Source organism: Myotis lucifugus, unplaced genomic scaffold (genome assembly GCF_000147115.1).
Source record: "Myotis lucifugus unplaced genomic scaffold, Myoluc2.0 scaffold_101, whole genome shotgun sequence".
Taxonomy (NCBI): Eukaryota; Metazoa; Chordata; class Mammalia; order Chiroptera; family Vespertilionidae; genus Myotis; species Myotis lucifugus.
The window spans coordinates 3,908,323-3,933,920 of record NW_005871149.1 but is presented as its reverse complement, the minus strand read 5'-3'; the positions used below and the strand labels follow the sequence as shown (position 1 = coordinate 3,933,920).

The 25,598-nt window shown below is 48.5% G+C and overlaps 1 protein-coding gene across 3 annotated transcripts; it reads left to right on the top strand.

Annotated features, from left to right (window-relative positions):
* The first annotated feature begins 995 nt into the window (after positions 1-995).
* On the top strand, positions 996-25,598 carry FNDC7 (fibronectin type III domain containing 7). Of its 3 annotated transcripts, XM_006092614.3 has the most exons (13): positions 996-1,638; positions 2,147-2,165; positions 7,612-7,866; positions 8,663-8,923; positions 10,106-10,363; positions 13,622-13,876; positions 15,335-15,592; positions 16,380-16,634; positions 18,007-18,261; positions 19,702-19,962; positions 22,095-22,124; positions 24,452-24,519; positions 24,607-25,598. In XM_006092614.3, exons 1-12 carry the CDS (start codon positions 1,576-1,578, stop codon positions 24,481-24,483), a joined length of 2,202 nt encoding a protein of 733 aa, XP_006092676.1. In that variant the 5' UTR covers positions 996-1,575; the 3' UTR covers positions 24,484-24,519; positions 24,607-25,598. The 3 variants fall into 3 exon arrangements, with proteins under 3 accessions (XP_006092676.1, XP_023612872.1, XP_023612871.1); XM_023757104.1 differs by lacking the exons at positions 996-1,638; positions 2,147-2,165 and having other exon boundaries at positions 7,369-7,957; XM_023757103.1 differs by lacking the exons at positions 996-1,638; positions 2,147-2,165; positions 24,452-24,519; positions 24,607-25,598 and having other exon boundaries at positions 7,369-7,957; positions 22,095-23,099.

Below are 25,598 nucleotides of genomic sequence, written 5' to 3'. Positions count from 1 at the left end.
CCTCCACTATTTTATATCAGAAAGAAACTATCCTTTATCCACAGATTATCTTTGCACCTTTGCTGAAAATCAATTGTCCTTCTATGCGTGGGTCTATTTTTGGACTTTGCTCCATTGATTTATTTATCTTATCTTGATGCCAATTCTTGTATTTAATCTTGCCTTAATTACTGTAGCTTTAGAAGTCTTAACGCCTGGGAAGGTCAGTCCAGCCCTCTTTACCCCATCTTGGTTGGAAGCAGAGATCAGACTGATGCGCTTAATCCCAGCTCCACCATTTAGCACTTATGTGATTTCATATAAGTCAGTTAATAATGCTTATTAGTCATGTATGTACTTGTCTATTGTTAGAATTAAATATTATAGTGCTTGGATTAAACGTTAATTATTATTAGGAGCTGAACTAGGGCCCTGTCCGGTGTGGCTCAGTGGGTTGGGTGTCGTCCTGTTCACTGAAAGGTTAGCAGTTCGATTCAGTCATACAAGCCCAAGTTATGGACTCCATCCCCTGTAGGGGACACGCAGGAGGCAGCCCATCAATGTTCCGTTCTCACATCGATGTTCCTCTTTCCTCCTCTTTCTTCCTCTCTCTTTCAAAACAAAAATCAATAAAAATATATTTTTTTAAAAAGAGCCTGAACTACGTACGGAAGATGGCTCTGGGAATAAAAGGTATTGGAACTGCAGGGTGGAACTGGGGATGGATGAACTTGCTCCGCTCATTAAGGACTGCCCGCCGTCTTTCCCAGCTCAGGGACATGCTCCCGCCTTTTCATCTTTATTTATTTTTTGAGCTATAAGTGACATGCAACACGGCGTAAGTCTGAGGTGCACACCATGTTGGTTTGACAACATTTACATATTACAATGTGATGACTATAGCAGCATTAGCTAAACGCCTCCACATCACCGCATTTCCATTTCGGTGTGGAGACACCTCTTCCCTTTGAGGTGTGTAAAGCAGTAGTATCCTGGATGAACTCACCGCCTTGGATCTCAGGACTTAGTCATCTGCCCCTTGTAAGTTTGTGCCCCTCAGCAATACCTCCCTGTGCCCCGGCCCAGCCCCCTGCCCTGTGGTCTTCCATAGTGAAGTTTGGCAGCAAATTGCCCTGGACAGCAGGCTGATCACTTCCTACAGAGACAAGAACAATCACCCAGGCGAAAAGGGATAAATAAAACCGGCCAGGAGCCCCACATTGAAAAGGATCATCCCGCTATCTCAACAATTTTCTGCGCAGCTTGGTAACATTTTTATGTAGAAACAAATGTTTTTTAAAAAGAAAAGGAGAGCGTTCTCCGTGTTACCTTCAAACCCAGGTCACAGCAGCTTTTCGGCTGGCTTGGCCTGGCTTTCTTCAACTCTCTCTTTTTTTTCAGGCTTTGCAGTACCTGTCCCTGCCGGTCTCCAGGCCCCCAGTTACAGGTCAGCTCCACGCCGAAGGGGAGGAGCTACTGGCCAGGTTCTGTTCCCAGCATCAGGGCCCCACATCCCAAGGACCTACAGTGCCTCCTGGGGACCAAAGAGGACCCCATCTCTCCGTCGTGTGCCCTGTGAGTGCCGTGTCCAACACCATGGGTGGCGGGCCCAAGAAAGGTTTGGCTTTGATTGGATTCAGTCTTCTCTGCCTTAAAATGGTGAGTTGATCATTCTGACCTTCTTGCAACTATTTTGGGGGAGGCAGGGGGAAGACATAAATTACCTGTCTCTTTTAGGGCCCAGGGGGTAGGGAGGAAGAAATCGAAATACCCTTGAATCATACTAAGATTGTGTATGTTTGTGTGTTTGAAATGTGATTCCATTTACTAGCGAAAGAAAACAAAATTATCATTGTATTTTAAGAACAAAGATTTCTGAGAAAAATCTGTCAGTAGCGACTGACTTAGTTCAATAGGCAGATTCAGGGAGAAAAATGAAATAGTAACGTGACCCACCTCCAGCCTCTAAGTGCTATTTAGGATTGCTTTGTGGTGGATTTGAGTGTGCGGAAATGACCTGTGCAAATGAACACTCCGTCTGGAGCGAAAGATTGCTCACGGCATGTGTAAAATGTGATGAATTTATTACCCCTTTGATTGATGTTTTTACATTTCCCCAAATGGCGTTTTTCTTTATGGTTCTAATTTTCCAAACTTTCCTTTTCAGGTTGCTTCAGCAAAAACAGGTACAGTTTTCTAAAATGCAAGCTCCCCCTCCCCATGTTTGATCTGAATTTTCATTGTGCATTCTTGGCTACCCTGAACTATAAAGGCTCTCCCAGAAAAAAGTATTCAACGTTTTCTGAACACGCACACTGTGAGCGGAGCTGGTAAGATAAATATACGGATCAAACTTAAAAAGTAAGTCCTCCCCCTAGCTAGTTTGGCTCAGTGGATGGAGCAGTGGCCTTCAGACTGAAGGGTCCCGGGTTCGATTCCTGTCAAGGGCACATGCCCAGGTTGTGGGCTCGATCCCCAGTAGGGGGCGTGCAGGAGGCAGCTGATCAATGATTATCTTTCATCAATGACGTTTCTATCTATCCCTCTCCTTTCCTCTCTGAAATCAATAAAAATATATTTTTTAAAAAAGATAAGTCCTCAAAAAAAATACAAAAGAACAAAGATAAGTCCTCTTAAGATGTTCTTATTGAGTACTAAGTGTTATAGAGCAGTGGTTCTCAACCTTCCTAATGCCACGACCCTTTAATACGGTTCCTCATGTTGTGGTGACCCCCAATTTCATTTTCACAAATTGAACATAATTAAAGCATAGTGATTAATCACAAAAACAACATGTAATTATATATGTGTTTTCCGATGGTCTTAGACGACCCCTGTGAAAGGGTCGTTCGACCCCCCAAAGGGGTCGCGACCCACAGGTTGAGAACCGCTGTTATAGAGTCAGTAGTTATGGGTTTTCTCAAACAGAGGTAGCCATCAGTAAAATATTACAAAACCATCATTTCAGTCCAAGAAACAAAATTTCAGTCATAAATAGTGAGGAGTCTAATTTATATAACTTCTTATTTGTCTTCTGAGGAATTAGAGCAAAAAACTAGAAATGTTTTTTAATTAAAATCTTAAGATTCTCCACTTTTTTTCCACTTTAATAAAAAATATTTTACACTTCTAATATTGCATCCTTAAAATATAGACAATGGTACCGTGGAGCTGGAAAAAGGCTTTAAAAAACCCCCCCACTATTTTATTACCTTTTTTTTTTTTTTTTAATAAATGACTGAAGGCACAGATAATTTCCCTAAAGGCCTCTCCTAGCTCATACATTCTAGAAACCTAAGTCCCCAGAATGGAAATGTATATTCAGTGGGATTTAGATGGTCTGGAGGGATCTTATAACATCGATTATATCACCAGTAAACTCTCACACCAATTCAACATAAGAATAATTTTATCTTATTATTTTAAAAAATATGTTTTTATTGGTTTTTAGAGAACAAGGAAAGGAGAGAGATAGAAAGATAGAAACATAGATGAGAGAGAACCATCGATCAGCCGCCAGACTACAGCCCAGGCATATGCCACGATCAGGAATTGATCCGGTGACCCCCTGGTTCATGGGTCAACACTCAACCACTGAGCCACACCGGCTGGGCAAGAACAAATTTATTATTTTATTATACCCCAGTAAAGGAAGTATAAATAAGGCAGTTTCAAATTTGATATTAGACATATGGCTGAGCCATAAAATGCATGCATCTACCATAGGTTTTTAAAAATCATTTTATGCTTGATTCTTATTCACTCATTCTTGAGAAACCTTCTGAATTGATCAGAAAGTTATGAGAAGGACTGTCTAGCCACATACAGAGTGATTGTGTTATAATTGCTTTGAGTGGACAAAACGTAGCATGGCTGTCTCCTGGAGGCCCCAGGACACACTCACGGAGCCCGGAAGGAGCCCCTTTTTAGTGTCCCTCACTATTAGGGGGGCCGGCTGAGATCCGATGGTGGCTGGCGTCCATTGACTCGCCCTGGCTGTTTCACAGGTTTCCATTCAGATGTGTGTCTTCTGATGCTCCTCGGGCTCTGGCGTCAGCTGTTTGTGATCTGTGTCTGGGCGCCCGGGCCATGCGGCTCATTTAGACCCTGAGCTGGGAGAATGCACAGATGCTGAGCATCCAGGGTCTCGCTTCTGACTCATGGGCATGGCTGACAAACGCTTTCTCTCCCATCAACGCGCCAGTGGGCCCGACACAGAACCGAGACAGAGGGAAGGGCTGCTGATGTGTGGAACCTGCCCCCCACACAGGCTGCTCTTCTCCTTGGGGGACAGGACAGAGGTGTTGATCTTTTGTTGCTGTGCCTGTTCAGATCCTGCCCTACAATCAAGTGAAAAATGGGCACAACAGGCAACCTGTCTCTCCAAGAGCCTGTGCCGGCCCCAGACTCCCCAGAATCTCGCTTTCCCTGACACCCCTGCACGGCACTGCCATGCCGACTGGCTTTTCCAAACCAGAACTCGCCCACCCTGTTACACACACACACACACACACACGCATACACATGCACACACACATGCACACACACACACAGGCCCTTCCTACCTTGCAAAGTCCCCTTACATACACCCTTTCCCTTCATCTTTAGAGCAGTCATGAGATGTAGGTATTTAAACATGTAGGTATTATTAATATTCCACATTCTCCAGGGAGAAAATGGTGACTAGAAGAGGTGAAATGACTCGTACATGTTCACAAGCAAAAGTAAATGGCTCAGCCCTGGACGGCGTGCCCAGTGGTTAGAGCATCGGCCTGAGCACCGAAGGGTCTCACATTCGAGTCCCTGTCAAGGGCATGGACCTGGGTTGTGGTTCACTCCCCACCCCTGATCAGGATGCGTGCAGGAGGCAAGCAGTCGATGTGTCTTTCTCACATCAACGTTTCTCTCTCCCACCCCCTCCCCTTCCTCCCTTCCACTCTCTCTCTCTCTCTGAAAACCAATGGAGAAATATCCTCATGTGAGGATTTAAAGAAAAAGAAAGTAAAAAGCTCAAGCCCAGAGTTCCCAAATCCGAACCTCTGCTGTTTCCCTGCCACCCGGCCCTGAGCTCCGCCGGCTGAAACCCGGTTCATGTGGGACGCCTGGGCAGTGAGCCTCCCCCAGCTCAGTTCAGCAAGTTTTGTGGAGGCTTCAGGCCCCTTGACAGGCCTGCAGGGAGTTCATCTGTGACCTACTAGTTGTTTATATTCCTCTCCACCCTCTCCCCATGACTCTCAGGCCTCCTGTGTCTGAGTGGCTAACTTGGTTGCCATTTTCCCAGGAAGTTATTCCATCCCAATGAGCAAGACTGGCTGACGTAGAAGATAAACTATGGGGACAAAGGAAACAGAAGGAGCTGAGAGACACCACAAATGCAGAGGAAAGATAGCAGATAACACAGGACCAATAGCTGGGGGAGCAGGAAAGGGATGCGGTGTGGGAGGGATGAAAGGGTGAGACCCTCTTCGAAATCTCAGAGCGCAGGTGGGGGAGGGGGAGCGGGTGGGAAAAGATCAACCAAAGACCTGTATGCATATATGCATAACCCATGGGCACAGACTATAGTGTGGTGAAGGCCTGGGCAGGGGGTGGAGGCAGGCTAGAAGAGGTCAATGGGGAAAAAAGGGGGCATATGTAATACTTTCAACAATAAAGATTTAAAAACCCCTGGCTGGTTTGGCTCGGTGGATAGAGCATCAGCCTGTGAACTGAAGGGTCCCAGGTTTGATTCCAGCCAAGGGCACATGCCTGGGTTGTGCACTTGATCCCCAGTAGACAACGTGCAGGAGGCAGCCAATTCATGGTTCTCTCTCATCATTGATGTTTCTCTCTCTCTCTCCCTTTCCCTTCCTCTCTGAAATCAATAAAAATATATTTTAAAAGAAAGAAAGAAAAGAAAAGAAAGAAAGAAAGAAAGAAAGAAAGAAAGAAAGAAAGAAAGAAAGAAAGAAAGAAAGAAAGAAAGAGGAAGTCCCTGCTGGGACTTTCTATGCTGAAGGGAAGGCGGGGGTGGGGTGGGGGTGGTGGTGGGGGTAGAGGGAAGAAACGGGGACATGGCGCTTCCTGCAGAGGCAGCTTCTGCTGGCAAATGGCTGGGATGGGCAGGCAACTCCCCCCTCCCCCCTCCAACCCCCACCCCAGAGCCTAAAGAACCATCATCCTTTTCTACCGATGGCAGAGGGGACAGTCCTGGGTGACGTTCAAGGAATGCCTGGCCCGCGCACAGTGCGGACTTTGTTCATCCTGGCAGCATGGCTGTTTCTGAGACGCTGCCAAGGCCAGCTCTCCGGGTTATTGGTCCAGAAAGAGAAGGTGTCTGTGCCATGCACACGGGGGCTTGGCAGGTGGGGGCTGCCGGGGGAGGGGGTGACACTGGCAAGTCACCCATTGGGTCTGTGTCTACTCTCCCTCCTCTGTGCCCTCTAGTTACGTTCTGCCTTTTCGTTTGGAGTTTGGCATGTGGTGATTTTACCCAGCAAATATTTGCTCCACGCTACACGGAAAAGGCCAGGCGCCTGTTTCAAACCAGCTATTTTTATTTGACCTTTTCTTCCACTTGGATCAACATCCGGGGCATTTTTGTGCCTGTGGGGTTTTTGCAAAAGTGGCAAATCTGATGACCATGCTGTGCCTCCCACCCGTGCTGAAAGCCTAGGAACGCCTTGTATGAGCTTGTGACATGAACGGGCATAGCTCCCTGGCAACCCATGGCCAGGCCTAGGGGAGGAGGGACCAGAGCAGCCCGAGGCAGATATTTTGATAGAGAAAGGGTGAACAAAGTTGATTTTTATTTTGTATAAAACAATCTGAAAATGGTCCCATTCTAATAATATGAAAGAAATACGGTGGCGTGGTTATACAACAAAACTCAATTCTCCCTGCTTCCTCTATTAGATTACATGCATGAATGGAGACTCCGCCACGGCAAGGTGGGGAGGGAGGTGGACTCTCGCTGCCCTCAGTGGAGAGTAGCCATGGGGCTGGGGGTGGAGATAGTGGCAAAGCAGGCTGGGAAATTACCAGGATGCCAACCTAGAGTAGAATCTTCTGGAATAAAGCCCCTCAAAGACCCTCTCCCTCCTCTCAGAGATCTTTCATCATTCCCTACTCTTATTTCACTCTTAAAAATACAGAAGGTGCAAATTATCCCAGAGGCAAGTGGGGAAAACCTCTTTGAAATCTCACTCCTGAATGGAATGTTTGAGCTTTCTGGCTCTCTTCTGGAAAGTAGCTTTGCCTTTCTTTTTCTCTGTTTCTTCTTTTTTAAAAAAATATTTTTATTGCTTTCAGAGAGGCAGGGAGAGGAAGAGAGAGAGATAGAAACATTAATGATGAGAGAGAATCATTGATTGGCTGCCTCTTGCATGCCTCACACTGAGGATTGAGCCCGCAACCTGGGCATGTGCCCTTGACCAGGAATTGAACCCTGACCTCCTGGTTCATAGGTTGACGCTCAACCACTGAGCCATGCGGGCCGGGCTGTTTCTTCTTCTTCTTTTTAATCTGAAAAGTCAGGGCAGAGTCTGTGTCTGAAGGATGACGCAAAAATGGTGTAGTTTGCCAAGTAAAATGATGAAGGAAGTCGTTCTTATAGGTGTCCTAGCTAATGGTCAACTTCAAAATCTCTTTCAGCTCCTGAAACACCCACTATTGACCAGGCATACTCAAAAATCAGCAACAGTATCACCGTGGAATGGGCCACCGTGCCAGGCGCCACCAGTTACCTCCTCACGGCCAAAAATGGGGACACCGTCATTGAAACCACGGTGGCCAATTCCCCGGGCACTGTCACGGGCCTGAAGGCAGCCACCTTGTACCAAATCACCGTCAGCTCCATCAGTGCCGCTGGGCGGAGCCAGGCGTCACCTCCAACACAGGCAAAGACAGGTAGCTGGACGCCCAGCCTCCTCCGAGCCATCGCTCGGGACCTGGACCAGTTACACTGACGCAGCCATGGCGCGATGCGGTTCTGTGTTGCGTGAGTGCCTGTGATTCAGGGCCCAGAAGTCAAAGCCACCAATGACGTCCTTTGGAAATGTGGTTATCTGTGGAGAAGGTGGCATTTAAACTCCAGATGCTTTGGGAAATAAGCATTCCTGGGCATCTTGAAAAGCATCCCTGCTTGTAAATCTCTGAAAAAGGGATTTCTATTTTTAACCCGTTATCCATCAAGACCGGGCAGAACAAAGGGCACGAAAGAGAAGGGCAGCTTTGCCTTCCTCGGAATACAAGCGTCTGTGGAGTTTGTCATCAGCATAACTTAAATAGATTCGATAAAGTTGTGCCCAGGCGTATTTCTGACAGGTGGTCGGGGTAGTAAAATGGAATGAACCACTATTTACCCCACAGACTTATGTGTTGATTACAGGGATGTCTTGTTTAATTTCTCACCATCCTCCAGCTTAAAGTAATGCCTAATATTAGAATTTCTCTGTTCCCCATTCCTGGGATGAACTATTTGTAATGAACACACATTTAAATAGCAATTCTTGTGTTTTTATTTAAATGGCAGTTCTTTTTTCTAATAGCAGTTCTTCATGAAACTCTGCCTTGAATCTTTTTTTGCAAAGCAAATCATTATTTCCTAACATGGCTAACCCACCTCAGACTACTTCCTCCTAAATCAGAATTATTCCTCCACCAAACCTTTGTAATGCAAACACACGCGATTTTGCCTTTGTAGTGCTGGCCGCACCGGTTCTAGAAGTGAGCTCTCCAAGTTCAGACTCTATTCTCGTGCAGTGGGAAGCCGTATATATGGCCACCGGGTTCTCTGTGTCCATCATGCGAGCCAATGGTTTGGGTAGAATATGGAAGGAGAATACCACAAACACCACCTTGACATTCACCAGTTTAGACGCCGGGACGCTCTATACCATCAAGGCCTATGCGTGGAATGCCAACGGGACCCCTGGGGATGACTCCACCTGCAACCAGAGAACGAGTAAGACTTCCCCGCTCGCTCGCCTCAAGCTCCTTTGTGGTTAAGGAGAGGGGCTGTGCCTGGGAGCCATCCGGCGCTGTGTTGAGTGATGAGCACAGAGCAGCTGGCAGCAGCTATTCGAATGTATGATGAGTTTATTTATAGTTCCCTGCCTGTCCCCCTGGGCATTTTAAATGCTTACTGCATGAACGAAGAAATGCTCATTTCACAGCATTTGTAACTAGTTAAGATGACGTCATGGGGTGGGCCCTAATCCAGTATGACTCATGTCCTTATAAAAAGAGGGAAATTTGGACCCAGACATACACAAGCAGGGAGAATGCCATATGAACCCCAGGGCCACTTTCTACAAGCCAAGGAGAAAGGCCTGGAAGGCAGCCTTTGTCACAGCCCCTGCCAACGCCTTCATTTCAGACTTCTAGTGGTCAGGACTGCGAGACAATACATCTCTGTTGTTTAAGCCACTTTTTATTTATTTTTTAAAAATATATATTTTATTGATTTTTTTTTTAGGGAGAGAGAGATAGAAACATCAATGATGAGAGAGAATCATTGATTGGCTGCCTCTTGCACCCCGCTACTGGGGATTGAGCCCGCAACCCAGGCATGTGCCCTTGGCTGGAATCAAACCTGGGACCCTTCAGTCTGCAGGCCGACGCTCTATTCATTGAGCCAAACCAGCTAGGGCTTTAAGCCACTTTAAAATATATATATTTTTTTATTGATTTCTGATAGGAAGGAGGGGGAGAGATAGAAATATCAATGATGACAAAGAATCATTGATCAGCCGCCTCCTGCACGCCCCATACTGGGGATCGAGTCTGAAACCTGGGCCTGTGCCCTGACTGGGAATCGAACTGGGACCTCCTGGTTCATAGATCAATGCTCAACCACTGAGCCACGCTGGCTGGCTGTTTAAGCCACTTAGTTACAGCAGTCCCAGCAAAGTCAGGCTAAATCCAAAGTCTCTAAAACTTAAAGCACGGGGACATGAACAAAGAGAAAGGCTTTGGGAAACCAGTCCCCCCTAGCACATGGCTCTCCCTGCTCCCCAGCCTGGTGTAGACGCTCCTCCTGCCACTCTCTGGCCCCCCACCCTCCTATCTGAGCACTTGTTAGGCCAAATCTTACTCAGGGTCTTGTGGCTACTGCCGAAATCTAAACTGTTTCTCCAAAATGCAGGTCCCCGGGCTCCCGCCGACATTCAAGTCTCTTTTGACAGCGGGGCTCTGGCCGCGTCGGTTTCCTGGGCCCCCACGGAAGGAGCCTCCAACTACACGGCGCTGGCTCGGAGTGACTCCTCCCAGCTGAGCTGCAGCACGGCCTCCAGCGGCTGCACCATCTCCTCCCTCCGCTGTGGGACCGAGTACCTGATCTCCGTGTCGGCCAGCAACGATGCCGGGTCCAGCAGGTCGGCTTCGGCGGGGACCCTGAAAACCAGTACGTAACTGCCCTGGCTGGTTTGGCTCAGTAGTTAGAGCATCGGCCCACAGACCAAAGGGTCTCGGGTTCAATTCCGGTCAAGGGCATGTACCTGGGTTGCAGGCCCGATCCCGGTCCAGGTTGGGGCATGTGCAGGAGGCAACCAATCAATGTGTCTTTTTCACATCAATGTTTCTCTCTCTCTCTCTCTCTCTCTCTCTCTCTCTTTCTCTCTCTCTCTCTCTCCTCCCTCCCTCTCTTCCACTCTCTCTTAAAATCAATGGAAAGCCCTAACCGGTTTGGCTCAGTCGATAGAGCGTCGGCCTGTGGACTGAAAGGTCCCAAGTTTGATTCTGGTCAAGGGCATGTACCTTGGTTGCGGGCACAACCCCAATAGGGGGTGTGCAGGAGGCAGCTGATCGATGTTTCTCTCTCAGTGATATTTCTAACTCTCTATCCCCCTCCCTTCCTCTCTGTAAAAAATCAATAAAATATACTTAAAAAAATCAATGGAAAAATATCCTTGGGTGAGGATTAACCAAAAAAACACACCCAAAAAACCGATAGGTAACCAAGAGCGAGGTCACCGTGGGGCTGGCGAGCAAACGTGACCGCCACGCCGACACAGGTGAAGTGAACGGGAGAGCCTGGTCGGAAGGAAAGCCTTGCGTTGGACGGGCCGATGCGGTTGAGTAACGTGGACGGGGAAACCAGACACTGGGCATTAGGAGAAGCGCGTCTTTGAAAAGAGGAGGCCGGGCTCCGGGCCCAGATCTTCCCGTGCTTGGTTCCTCTCCCACCTGTCAGGCCGCACGGTTCCTAAGACCCAGGGTGAGTCGTGCTCAGTTCGTACCGTGCAGCACAGATAACGGCCTCTTCCTGGCATCGCCTTTCACAGACCCAGGCCTGGGGGTGCTCTTTTTTAAGATAAAGAAGGGCTGTCCGTCGTTCTGGATAGGTGTCTAGCTATCTTCCCATTTCCGTTCTTATCCAAGGCGTCAGGCATACAGATGCGGAGGTTTGCTCCTCTGTTGAGAAATAGCTACGTGTCTGGTGAAGACCTGTGATGTCCCAGGCATTCTAAGTGCATCATTTTATTTAATTCTCAACGAGGCAGGTTCTGTGATCTCCTTTTTAGATAAGAAAATGGAAGCTCGGAGACGTTAAATAATTTTTCCAGGGGCTCAGTGATGGAACATCAGTTTGCCCGATTTGACGTCTCTAAGCCAAAGGAAATGTACTAACTGCAAGAATGTCCACTTTACCCCAAATGCAGAATTATGTCATTCTAAATGTAAAAGGTTGTTGAGGGGGGCAGGGGGAAAGAGATCAACCAAAGGCCTTGTATGCATGCATATAAGCATAACCAATGGACACAGACACTAAGGGGGTGAGGGCATGTGCTGGGGGGTGGGAGTGGCCAGGGAGAGGTCAATGGGGGAAAAAGGAGACATATGTACTACTATATGTAATACTTTAAACAATAAAAGAATTAAAAGAAAAAAAAGGGTTTTGAGCAGGGAGGAAGAGAGCCGCCACCAAGCCGGCACACCCTCAGATCATAAATAAATAAAATAATAATTAAATTATGTTAAATAAAATCATAACTATGTTAAAGTCGCTGATAATAAGCTAGTGACTTGGCTTCTCTTTGAACAACTCCAATTCAATGTGGTTAGCACATTGGAAACGATTAGGAGAAGCTGGGAGAGGGAGAGACCGGAAATACACTTTCACTTTTCTTCTGCCCAAAATGACTAAGGCCAAGGGAAAGGGAGAGGCCCCCGCTGTATGTCCTCTAGGCCTTTTAGAAAATACAGAGTTGTTCCTTTGGCCACATACATGCGAACCTACAGGAAAGGTGATCTGGCAGACGTATCCAGGGGATGGGCACTGTTCAGAAAGGAACGCCCACAAATGCCACCAGGAACCACTGGCTGAGTCTACAGTATCAGCAGCACGCAGGGGGCATTGTTGTAAACAAACAAGTCAAGGGCAAGGTTTTCACCAAGAGAATACAGGTACGTATTGAGCACATTAAACACGCGAAGAGCCGAGATAGCTTCCTGAAAGGTGTACAGGAAAATGATCAGAAAAAGAAGGAAGCCAAAGGGAAAGGCTCCTCCTGCCTGAGAAACTCTGCGGGAACCAATGGAAAGGGGCCTGAGCTGCTGGAACCCCTCCCTGGGAATTCATGGCATGATGAGTGGGAAATAATAATAATCATAAGAGACCTCTGTCCTGATAAAAATGTTTCTCTTAATTAAGTAGAAGTGTGGTGCCCCCTCCCCCCAAAAATATTTAAATAAAATTTTGTGTCCTAAGAAAGAAAAAAAAGAAATACACTTTGCAAAGCCCTGCAGTTCTGAGTGTCATCTAATGCCCGTGAGAACCAGCCAGTGTTTTCCATCCTGGCTGCACGGTAACAGCATTGGAGAGCTTTCATAAAGTCCAGAACCCAGGCCCCACTGAAGACCAGTGAAGTCGAGTTGCTGGGAATGGAGACTGGATCTGAGTAGTTTGTAAAAGCTCCCCAGTCGGTTCTAACATGCTCCAGGGTAAAGTGCCATTGACACAGCCCCCCACACTCTCAGTCCAGGAGGCACCACTGTAGTTTGTCTGCAACACTTACATGATCATGGAACAGCCTTGACTTACCAATAAGGGAACTATATTTAGAAAGTTCTACGTGTTTCCTGAGGCTGAGAATTGTATATTTTAGAAAGATTTCCATTAGAGATGACTAAAGGTTTAAAAGCTTAGCCCGGCCAATGTGGCTCAGTGGTTGAGCATCAACCCATGAACCAAGAAGTCACAGTTTGATGCCTGGTCAGGGCACATGCCCAGGATTTCGGGCTCTAGCCCCAGTAGAGGGCATGCAGGAGGCAGCTGATCAATGATTCTCTCTCATCATTGATGTTTCTCTCTCTCCCTCTCCCATCCTCTCTCTGAAATCAATTAAAAGCATTTTTAAAAAATAAAATTTTGAAAGCTTAGAGCTTGAAAGAATGAACTTCGGTTGAATTCATTCCTTCAGAGGACTTCATTCTGTGCTGATCCTGGCATTAACGCAGAAACAACATTGAACAATCCGTGACTGTTTCCAACACAGTCTAGCATGCACGGGTCGAGATAAATTTCAGGGCACGTGCGAATGTCTGGTTGGCTTGCACATGCTGTCTGATGTATTCCTTGTTCACAGCATCCGGGATCTGGGACAACTGCAAAGACACAAAGTAAACCTCTCACAACTGTTTATCGTTCCTCATTTCCTAGTTGCTTGTGCACCTGGAAGAGTGATGATCCAAGAAGACCCCCCCGGCCACCTGTCTGTGTCTTGGTCCAACGTGGACCTGGGTGATTACTACGTGGCCTTTGTGAAGAGTGACGACGGCTTGGAAGTTCACTGCAACACATCCCTCCCCCGGTGCGACTTCCCCTCTGCATGTGGCTTCACTTACTTCATCAGCGTCTTTGCCTATAACAGGGCGGGGCAGAGTCCTTTGGGCGACGTGTTCAATTACACCACAGGTAAGTCACCCCTGACGCTTGTAAAGGGGGATCCGAGTCCACTACACGGAGCAGTAAAATGGATCGCCTGTTACATAGCCCCGCTGGGGGCTACTCTAGGGCCAAGAACGGAAAGTGGATCTCTCCTTTCACATTCTTTCCGGGCTAGGAAGTTTTGGCTCCCTGGACCAAAGCTTAACCGGAATGCAAGGGTTTGGAGGGAAAAGAGGGGAAAGAATGTAGTTGTCCAACCCCGCTCTGAAAAATGGACCCCTCCGCCCAGGTGTTCAGCTCTTGCGCGAGGTGTCCAAGGGGATGCAATCCTTATGTCTCAGGAGTTCACTCCTTCCCCCAAACCAGGAAACAGATGCAAAGATGCTACGTGGTGTGGAGGGCTTTGCAGAGGGACGCCTGGGTTCAGGCCCTAAGTTGAGCACCAACTTATTTGTAAACTGGGGACAACGATGTCTACCTTGCTGGTTCCTCTGTATCCCCCACTGCCAAATGGGACAGATAACGGGAAGATGAATATGAAAAGGTCTTTGCATGAGACAAGGCACAATGCAAGCATTTTTATTAGCATCGTGATTACTGTCACTAATTAACCTCCTCCACTAGGCTTGGATCTCCTATGGAGCAGGGATGATGTTCTATTTATCTCTTCATCCTCAATGCTTGTCATAGTGTGGTTGGCTCGATGTGGGAGATGCTCAATTTTTGAAGGATGAATGGAGTGAGTGACTTAAAACCAGTCAACTATATTTGCAGATAAGAATACTGCAATATCATTATGTAGAAAGCAACGCTAGCTGGATTGTAGTACATGTTACCAGGGTGAGGGGATCAAGTCATCGCTGCCTTGGAATTTGGAGAAAGAGGCCTCCAGAGTGCGGGAGCGTCTTCCAGAGGGAGTGACCTTGAACTGGATCTTTAAGGACAGGTGGCAGGCAGGAGGGGCAAGAGCATTCCAGAGACACTCCAAGCTGAGTTAGACACTGGTCAGAATTTGTCCGTGAGTTAGTGTAGGGTCTCTTCTAAAACCTGCTCATAGGGTGCTGCCGCCTGCCCTCCTCCGCCCCCAGCTTTATCTGTTTCAGAGCCTGGAAAGGCCGATAGGATGGAGCAGTTGGACAGAGACTGGTTTGTCGGACAGAAGAGGGGAATGGCATTCCAGCAGAGGGCTCGGCGGTCTTGGAGGCACAGGGAAATGAGAGCCCGTGTGTGGTGGGGCGTCGAGGAGCCTGGGAGGCAGGGGGCCCAGGGAGGTGCAGCTGAACAGCAGACTGGGTACAGCTCATAATGAACTTGAATGTCAGGCTTAGAGGGTTCATCCTCCGTGTAGCAGGTCTTCGGCCCCGTTCGGAGCTGGAAGGTCTAGGAGGGTCTTGCAATAATTGAGGGCAGTGACAGCGTCCTGCACGGGGAGGTCAGGGCCTGCTCCTGTGCTGCCCTCCACCCCCTCTCCGTGTCTGCTCCCAGCTCCCTGCTGTCCTAGCGACATTAACCCCGTGCTGGTGTCCAGCGACCGAGTGGAGATGGTCTGGTCTCCCGTCCGGGGTGCCGAACTTTATGAGACCAGGGCTGCCGACGGGTTCAACGTGGTGGAGTGCCACGACACGGCCCCCGCGTGTACCCTCTCTGCCCTGGAGTGCGACACCAAGTACAACATCACAGTGTATTCCTTCAGCGAGGCCCGGGGCAGCAATACCTCCTGTGCTTCCCGGCTCATCACCACCGGTACGATCCGCTAAGCTTCCACTCGCTGACCCCACCCGCCCCAGCTGTGTGCCCCAGGGTGGGCCTGCAGCAAGAACCACAGGCATGCAAACTCCCGCTCCCGCTTCTGTGGGACCACTGGGGCTCGTCTTACTAAGGGGAGGCTGAGCGAGGGTGGAAGAGGGGAATTGGGGGAAAAGAAAACGAAAGAGGAGACCGTGGGGATGGTGGAAGGTTTTGCCTGTCAGCCATTCACTTGCCCTACCTTTGGGGGTCCTGCCTGTATTCCCACCATGAAGGTTCAGACCACACATTTTTGTCTCAATTACTTTTTTTAAAACTAGGCTTTTATCGATGACAGAGAGGAAGTGAGAGGGAGAGAGATAGAAACATCATCTCTATCAGCTGCCTCCTGCACGCCCTCTGCTGGGGATCAAGCCCACAACCTGGGCATGACAGGGAATCGAACCCTGACCTCCCGGCTCATGGGTCAACGCTCAACCACTGAGCCACACCAGCCAAGCTCAATTACTTTTGCTTTTGGAGTCCAAAACGTAGCATTTCCCAGTTAGTGGATGCTCTAGGAACCCCAAACCATCTGTCCATGGCGCCAGGGTTTCCACACAAAGACTATGAATGTGGCCTGCTCCCGGCGGGGGGTGGGGTGGGGGGGGTGGGGGGGGTCGGGGGGTGGCTGGAAGGGACACTGATCTCATTGGGGGGAGAAAGTCAGTTTTAGAGCAAATGGCACAGGGGAGGGGATGTTTTTGACTCTCATTGTTTCAGCGAATAACCTGAACTCTCTCAGCTCCTTGCAGTCCTGAAATACAAAGCATTTCGAAGGACGCCTTCTCCGCGATCCACGTGCACTGGAGATCCCGGAACCAGGGCGCCACCTACACCGTGACAGCGCGGGGAGAGGAGGGGCTGTATCGGTGCAGCAGCTCGGGCCAGGCCTGTGCCCTGGGCGGCCTGCCCTGCGGCTCCCTGTTCTCCGTCACCGCGGTGGCCGAGACGCAGGCGGGACGGAGCCTGCCCAGCTACAGTGTCCCCCTGGAGACAGGTACGTGGCCGCCACCAGCCTGCACCCCATCCAGTGGGGTCCTGAGGAACTGTTTGAAGACAGGAACTATTTCACTTGATCTACCCGATGTGGGATAGAGACATATGAAACTCAGAGGCCTTTCCAAGAGCCGCAGTCTTGCCCTGGCTGGGTAGCTCAGTGGGTTGGAGCCTCGTCCCAATATGCCAAGGTTGTGGGTTCAATCCCCCGTCAGGGCCCAGACAGGAATCAACAAGCTCATGTCTCTCTCTCTCTTTCTCTCTCTCTTTCTCTCTCTCTCTCTCTCTCTCTCTCTCTCTTTCTTCCTTTCTCTCTCTCTAATTAATTAAAAAAGCCCCAGTCTTATGAAGCTTTCACCATTTGAACACAGGCTCTATAAAAGCATCAGAGACTCTAATACACTCATGCATTGACATCAAAGGGGGATACGTTGACTACAAGACCATTTATTTGAAGTCCTATTCCCCCGTGACACAATCTACCAAAACAACTAACACGTGACCGAATGAGCTGGGTTATTTACCTCTTTGGCTCCGCCCTTTGGAGTCTTTGTCTAAAGAATCCTTTCCGAGATTGCGTTTCCTGACATGTAAAGGTGGGGAATGGCTTCCTTGAGTGGTTGTGAATATTAATTAATTCTGCAAAGCTCTCCACATGGTACCTGGTGCACAGTACTAGTAAGAGCTGGATGAGAGGAAGCTGTTATTACTTGTTAGTGTTGTGTGTGAGCAAAATTTAGCAAGTTATTTAAAGCCTTGGACATTATTTTCTCTTATATACAACAACCGATGGCACTTTGGATTATAAAAAGTTGAAACGTAAAAAGCTGTGGAATAGAGACAATGCCAAGTACACAGGGACGTTTCCAGACATTTCTATATTCTATAGAATGGGTCCCTAAAAAATTGAGACTTGGCTGTGGTATTCTTAGGTTGTTAGGAATATTTCAAGCTTTTATATCTGTTATAGCCTATGAAATGCATGATAAATGAAAAATACATTTAATTACAAATGCTCTGAAATGTTATATTGGGAGGAGGGGTGTAGGCAGCTGCTGCTGTGAAATTTGCAACTGGAATTGTTAAAGCTGGGGGACAACGAAGCGTTTTCTTATTCTGAAAAAAAATGGGGGGCACCTCGTCTTACCCACAGCCGGTTAATGCAGCGTGTTCTTGGGGGAAGCACCCACTATATATATTCAGTTGATGTTAAATGATGCATCAGAGGACATGAGATTTTGCTTGACAAAAGGAAATTTTCATGACATGAAGGTTTGAGGAATGTAGGCTATTGAACAAAACACAGGCCGAACACCATTCTTGGTCATTTTTCACAAATAATGACCGTTCTATTCTCTTTTTCCTCATGTAAGTGCCCTGCTGTCCAGCCGGCCTGACAGTGACTCAGGTCACCCAATCAGTGGTCAACGTGAGCTGGACTGTTGGGACCGGGGCCCTCACCTACGTGACCGTCCTGGCGTCCCGCACTGGACAGTCTCAGTGTCGCACCCATCAAAACCACTGCCTCCTGGGATGCATCACCTGTGGCGTCAATTACACAGTGGCCTTAAAAGCAATCAGCGCCACCGGGCTGACTGCAGACTGCGCCTACCAACGCTACGCCTCTAGTAAGTGGATCCTTAACCCACTCTACAGCATCCATAAGGGCCTTGACTACCCATCTTAAGTCCAAGCGTAAGGCCTTCCTTCTCACATAGAAAGATGCCGTTTCTCCTGGGAAAGAGCTCCATGATCAGCTAATGGTATCTGCCGCAGGGCCTGGGACAGGAGAGTTGAAATATAATTTTGCCAGCCCAGGGGTTGGAGAACAAGTCTGCAGCTAGGAGTCTAATGACATGGCTTCGTATAAGCTGTGCTGCCTTATCTTCCCTGGTTCTGTTTCCTCATTGGGAAGAGGAATGAGAATAATCAGAACAAGAAAGCATATGTAACGGGCTACAAATACGTAAGGTGGTTTATACCATTTTCTGGCCCGTTACTTTTCCTTAGATTTGCTGCCTGAGTTCTCACCCTGATATCTACTTCTGGGAATATGGCCCTTTGCTTAGCTTCACACTCCTACCCCCAAAAAGATTTTTTAAAGAATAAATCCAGCCCAGCCAGTGTGGCTCAGTGGTTGAGCACCAACCTATGAACCAAGAAGTCACCGTTTGATTCCCTGTCAGGGCATATGCCTGGGTTGCGGACTCGATCCCCAGTGGGGGGCGTGCAGGAGGCAGCTGATCAATGATTCTCTCACATCATTGATGTTTCTAGCTCTTTCTCCCTCTCCCATCCTCTGAAATCAATAAAAATATTTTTTTAAAAAGAAGAAGAAATCCAATGAGCCTGATTATCTATAACGGAATTTTTCTTCTTATTATACAACATCTTTATTTCAGTTACCGAGGAATCCACCCTGTGGTGCCCTGCTTGACACCCGATGTGTGATCCGCTCAAGGCATTTGGAAAAGAGAAAAAAGTGCCTCGTTGGCTAGCCCGGGTGAAGTGTGACCCGCAGAGCTGGTCACAGAGCTGGTCACCTGCCTGTGGTGTGAGCGACTGCTCCCCTGGCATTGCTGCGTTCAGCACAATAGGTCTTTTCAGTTAGAGCTGACGGCAGCCAATGATATTTAAATCCAATCCCACGAAAAGCATCTGAAACTGGGGCAGGAGGAAGCCTCTTGACAAGGGGTCTGTGCCTTTGCCTCATAACTTTTGACTCATCTACACCACGTATTGGCCAGAGGTGACTTTTGGACTCACCATTGCTCCCTCTTAAAAATCCACGCCCCTGGTGATGGAAAAAAGAAAAGAAAAAAAATACACACACATGGATTTCTCCCCTCTTCTTTTTTACAGTTTAGTGCATTTACTTAACTTGTTTTTACACATAGATTTCTAACCATGTGGCCCACCATGGGAAGAACTGAGTACCTCTTCAAATCTTGCTTTCAGCACATACCCCTTAGCATAAGTTAGTGGTATTGTTTCCCCATCGCAATAAAGGCCACGTTTGTGCGACGGGGGAATAAGCGATTTGTGTGTGTTTCTTTGTTGTCCTTCAGGTGCCTGCTGCCCGCTGGGCGTGAAGCTGTACAGGCTGGGCCCTAACGGCATCCGGGTCGACTGGCGCGCCGCCAGGGGCTCCGCCAACTACAGCACTGACCTCTATGGCTCCAAAGGCATTTTCACCTGCTCCCCAAGCGCCGGCCTCAGTTTCTGTGACGTCACAGAGATACCCTGCGGGGACGTGTATACCGTGATGGTCTCACCGGTGGCTGAGACAGGACTGAAGCTCACCTTCTGTCCAAAAAAAATATACTCAGGTAGAGCAAGTGATGAGTCTACTTAAAACGAACCCGCCACACAGTCTGTGAATGGAGACTCAGGGCCACTCACACTTGCCTGTGGGAAAGAAGGTCAAAGAGGGGACGATGCCCTGGCCGGTGTGGCTCAGTTGGTTGAGCATCGACCCATGAACCAGGAGGTCACGGTTCGATTCCCGGGTCAGGGCACCTACCCGGGTTGCGGGCTCGATCCCCAGTGTGGGGCATGCAGGAGGCAGCTGATTGATGTTTCTCTCTCTCTCTCTCTCTCTCTCTCTCTCTCTCTCTTCCTTCCTCTCTCTGTAAAATACATTTAAAAACATAATTAAAAAGAGGGTGTGACATTTCCACGTCCTGCAGGCAGATTCTGGCACCTGGGGACCCCCGGCTTCTTGGGAATTGTGATGTCTCATTATTGTTTGATCTGGAGACGCTCCATCTCCCCTCCTCCTCTCTCCTTCAGGAAAAGGACCGGATGTTCGCTGCTTAAATAGTAGAGGCGATTTTTAAATGAGTTTCTGCTTTCAGATTTTTTTAACACAGTCTTAAGAGAGAACAGTAGACGCCCTGGAACGTTGAAAATTAAGACACTTTAACTTTTACTTGTACAGATTCAGTCTGGTGACTGAGGAAGAGTTGGGGGATCCGAAAAAAAACAAATTCATAAATCCTAAGCTGGGCTTGGCAGGATGTGATCACAATCAGAACAGTTCCCTGCCCTGTGTTCCAGCCCCTCCCTCCCGCTGCTGTGCCCAGGCATACTCATGTATCTTTCATAAACTTCTAAATAAAAGAAAAGAGACGAGGCAGCCTTCGAACACAGGAAGAGGAGTCAATATTGGCTCAGAGATCTTCGCTGAGAAGCGGAATCTGAAAGGTCCAATTCCGTGGAGGTGACAGGAAGGTTCGGGAGGGCTCCGGGGATGGAGCCCGGCCAGTCCCTCTGCGGGGGTGTCCCCCTGTCCTTGGCTGTCATGCTCCGATTCCCTATTTTTTCATTATCTTGTCCACAGGACGTGCTGGCCCAAAGCACATCCCTCCGGGAAGTGACAGGATTAGGTTGCTGGGGTGGGGATGCGCTCTGAGGAAATAGAGCTTCCAGCTCATAACAGGATTTCATTATCTCTGCGGAGTGTTTTACAGTCTGTCAAGCGTTTTATTTTTTTGTTAATCCTCACCGGAGGATATTTTTCCATTAATTTTTGAGAGAGTGGAAGGGTGAGGGAGAGTCAGACAGAGAGAGCCAGGGATGTGAGAAGACACATTGATGGCTGCCTCCTAGACATGCCCCGACCGGGGGCTGGGACCGAGCCTGCAACTGAGGTACGTGCCCTTGACCAGAACTGAAACCGGGAGCCTTCAGTTCTCTGGCTGATGCTCTCTCCACTGAGCCAAACTGGCTAGGGCTCTACCAAGTGTTTTAAAATGTATCGAGTGTTTTCACATTCAATATCTCACAGAATGCTCTTTCCCTGGTAAAAACCATGGACGGGGGACATTTTTTGGTGGTGTTTTTAGAGTTTTTTTGTGTTGTTTTTTTCCTTCTTCAGTAATGATGATGCGTTACTCTGATAATTAGGACAATATTATAAATGATAATAATGACTAATAGTTATTGACTATATGTTGCAATTACTATAAGTGTTTAGATGTTTTAATTGATTTTTATAATAACCCTATGAAGTTGGCATTCTTCTTACCCCTTACAGGTAAACTGAGGCACAGGGTAGTGAAGTGACTTGCCCGAGGTCAGATTGCTAGTAGTTATCTCCTTCTCCCGTCACCCAAATTGGTTCTTATTTGTTCTTTTTAAAAAAAACATATTTTTATTGATTTCAGAGAGGAAGGGAGAGGGAGAGAGAGATAGAAACATCAATGATAAGAACCATTGATCAGCTGCCTCTTGCACAGCCCCCCTCCCACTGGGGATCTAGCCCGCAACCCAGGCATGTGCCTAGACCAGGAATTGAACCGTGACCTCCTGGTTCACAGGTCGATGTTCAATCACTGAGCCACGCCCACTGGGCTCTCATTCATTCTTTGGTTTACTTTCCCTTTATTCTTTCTTAAGTTGTATCACCTTAAACATATCAGTAAGTATATTTGAAATGCCGTGTTTTTATTTATTGCAGTCACCTGCTCTGGAAGTACACTTGGAATGGGTAAGTCATTTTTCTCGTGGATGAAATGGAAGGCGACTTTCTTGTTGCATTTTAGGGCGACAATGAAGTCAGGATCAAAGCTGACTCTTCAATTAATCAGGGAGACAAATGCTAGGGTGTCTGCTTCCGGTTTGCATGGGTGGATATGCCCAGGGGAGGGAAAGGGGTGCTGAGAGGGAGACTGGGGTAAGATAACGCTCACTGCCTCCTTGGATGTGCTCTGGGCTGACTCCATCGAGGCTATTCTGGGCGCCCCATGGAGGCCACCGTTGGGCCAGGCCGCGGAGATGACCACACCGAGCCGTGTGTGCCAACCCGGTCAGTGGCATGCGCTGCTTCAGGAGAAATGCTTGCCATGCTCTTTTAGGGGCGGCTTGGTTTGGGGCCTTGGGACCCCTGGCTCCAAGGAGTAATATAAACCCAGACCGCAGACAGAACTTGCGTGCACCTACACATATGCCCAGTCGGACATGGCTGACTTCAGAGCATGTGAGTGGAAATGAGGCCTTCCCACCAGCAAGTCCCACCTGCCTGCCCCCAGTCTGGGCCAGCTTCCCATCCGACACCCGTCCACGGGAGGGATCAGGGCTGAGTCTCTCCCCATCACCTGTTCTCTGCTTCCGCTCCCAGCCCAGTGCTCCTCTGAGCTCAGCAGGACACCCGTGTGTCTGAAACAAGCCCAATCCCTATGAATGTTTAAAGGGTTCCTGTTTCCAGTGGCTGCAAGGAAACAGGCCTAACTTATTAAAAACCAACTGTGAAAAACTTCTAAATTATTAAAAAACGACTTTTAAAGAACTCCCAAGGTACAAATGACCTAGTCTTCAGGGAAATGTATATGAGCCTAGGTCTGCATTCTTGGAAACGATTTCCATTATTACACTTTGTTTTGTTGTTGTTGTTGTTGTTAATCCTCACTTGAGGATTTTTCCATTGTTTTTTTAAAGAAAGTGGAAGGGAGGGAAGAGGGGAGAGAGAGACAGAGAGAAAGCGAGAGACAGACATACACACACACACCTTGATGTGAGAGAGAAACATCGATCGGTTGCCTCCCATACATGCCCCTGACCGGTACTGGAACTCGCAAACTAGGTCTGTGCCCTGATCTGGCATTGAAACTGCAGCCTTTTGGTGGATGGGATGATGCTCCAACCAACTGAGCCACCAGGCCAGGGCTCAACAGCATAATTGCATTTTTAAAAAAAGACAGAGCTGGGTTCAAATCCTGCCCCTACCACTTGCCCTTAGGCAAGTTGCTTCAGTGCTCTCTCAGCCTAGGTTTCCTCATCTGTAAACTGGAATAAATCATCACCGTATAAGATGTTGTGAGGATGAAATGAGATGTAAATAGTTGGACACAAGACCCATAGCAAGTACTGAATAAATGGTAGTTACGATTAACTCAGGGTCCGCTTAAGCTCCTGTCACACTCTGTTATGTGTCATCTAATGTGCGACTTCTAAGGTATTTGCATTTTGACTGTGGTCCTCATGATACCTTTGTCGGTTCTCCAACCGTGGTCCCAGGGCCAACAGCATGAGCAGCATCTGGGACCTTCTTAAAGGTGCGATTTCCAGGTTCCACCATAGTCCTACTGAACCGGAATTTCTGATTGTGGGGCCTACCTAGCAAGCTTTGTGTTAAGGAGCCTGCCGAGTGACTCTAAGGCGCGCTCAGGTTTGAGAACCAAGGTCTAATTCAAGGAGGCTGCTCTGATGCTGGAAATGTGATGCCGGTGGGAGGGCGAGGCAGACCATCCATTCGAGGAGACAGGCTTTAACCCGAGGTAGACTGCAGCGCCGTGCCTGCCATCACTCTGTGCCTCTGTCGTCTTCAGCGCCCCGCTGTTTCAGTGTGTCCTACACATTCCAGGGAACTGGGAGGGGGGGTGCGTTTCCTCTTCACAACTCCCTGGGCAATTGGTTTACGCGTTCTCTACACAATGTTCTCCCTGAACCATTGAAATTGTGGAGCTCCCTGAGCACAGAGCAGGTGGCCTGGAGTGGAGAGGAAGGTTCTTCCCTCTGGGTTTGCAGTCTGAGCTCAGAGAAGCTCTTCTCTGGGAGCGTGCATTTCAGGAAGCAGGACCCAGACCAGGAAGCAGGACCCAGACCCCCTGGTTAGTTACGCTTGCTAGTCTAGTCGGTTTCTTCTTTTCCCTCTGAACAGTTCAGACTCTTAATTGCCGGTTCCTCCTCCCTGTGAAATAGCCTTTCAGATCAAAACACTAATCTAACCCTCAGAGACATTTGAGGGCTTTTTAATGTAAGAAAATGTCTGCTTATGTCATGCATCGTGTGGCTTCTCCCCTCCCTTGTCGCTCTCAGTGATTTACAGAGGGAAGAGAAATGCAGAGTGACCGAGCGAGGCGCAGTGACAACGGAGGCTTGACCTAGTGAGTAATTGGAATCGACATGGTGTGATTCAAAGGCAAAGTGTTTTGTCTTTGTCTTTCAAAGTTCTCCCCTCTTATGTTTTGCAGGGTTGTCTCAAACGTTAGTGTGACTAGAGATGGACAAGCTCCATTAGCCTACACAATGCATCTAGCACAGGACTAGCTCTTTAGAAGAACAACTCTGACTCCGGAAGGCGAGGTCAGGATCCCGGCCGGTGTGGCTCAGTGGTTGAGCGTCAACCTATGAACCAGGAGGTCACGGTTCCATTCCCTGTCAGGCAGGGCACATGCCCGGGCTGCAGGCTCGATCCCCAGTAGGGGGCGTGCAGAGGCGGCTGATCAATGATTCTCTCTCATCATTGATGTTTCTCTCTCTCTCCCTTCCTCTTTGAAATCAATATATTAAAAATTAAAAGAAAAGATGTGCTGCGGAGAGGACCGGGGAGAGATATAGACCCAGCAAGTCCTCCGGAAGGCTGCCAGCGTGAGCCGTGCCCTGGGCAAGCCCTGGACACATGGAAGGTCTACTTAAGAGATTTCTTCTGAGATTTCACATCCAGACACGCCACGGCCTCAGCCCATCTGTTTCATCGACACCAGCCCTGGCCATGTAGCCCTTTAACCATTCAAGGGCTGCAAAGGTTCACTCCCAGAGAAGGCGACATCAGGCCACATACAGAGACTCCACTCATCCCCAAGCAAACCACCCGGACTTCGGGACTTCGGGACTTCGGGCCGGCAGCACTGCCAGGCCCACCTGTCCTGCCCAGCGGCTTGCAGCGGGGGCCAAGCCACAGCGTCGGGCTGTGGGACCTCTGCTGGAGCGCCTGGGAGAGCTGAGTTGTTGGCCAGTTTCTGAAAGATCGCAGCCATGCTTGTGCGTGTGCAAACCCTTCGGATGAAGAGACAGCCGGGGCAGGGCCTCAAACTGTGGCAGACTGACATACGTGTACCTTTTGGGGGAAGGACCATCAATCTTGTTGGCTGTATCCCCCTCTCACACTGTAACCGTTTTTTTCCATCTCTGGAGAGGAAAGGCAATGATTATATGTAATATAAAGCTGTTATACCTAGAAAAA

Bases quoted from the DNA above. Each gene is read 5' to 3' on its own strand.
- FNDC7 (XM_006092614.3), top strand. From the start codon at position 1,576: ATGGGTGGCGGGCCCAAGAAAGGTTTGGCTTTGATTGGATTCAGTCTT. The intron at 7,867-8,662 runs GTAGCTGGACGC...TTGCCTTTGTAG, and splicing joins TCCAACACAGGCAAAGACAG to TGCTGGCCGCACCGGTTCTA. The intron at 13,877-15,334 runs GTAAGTCACCCC...GTCTGCTCCCAG, and splicing joins CGTGTTCAATTACACCACAG to CTCCCTGCTGTCCTAGCGAC.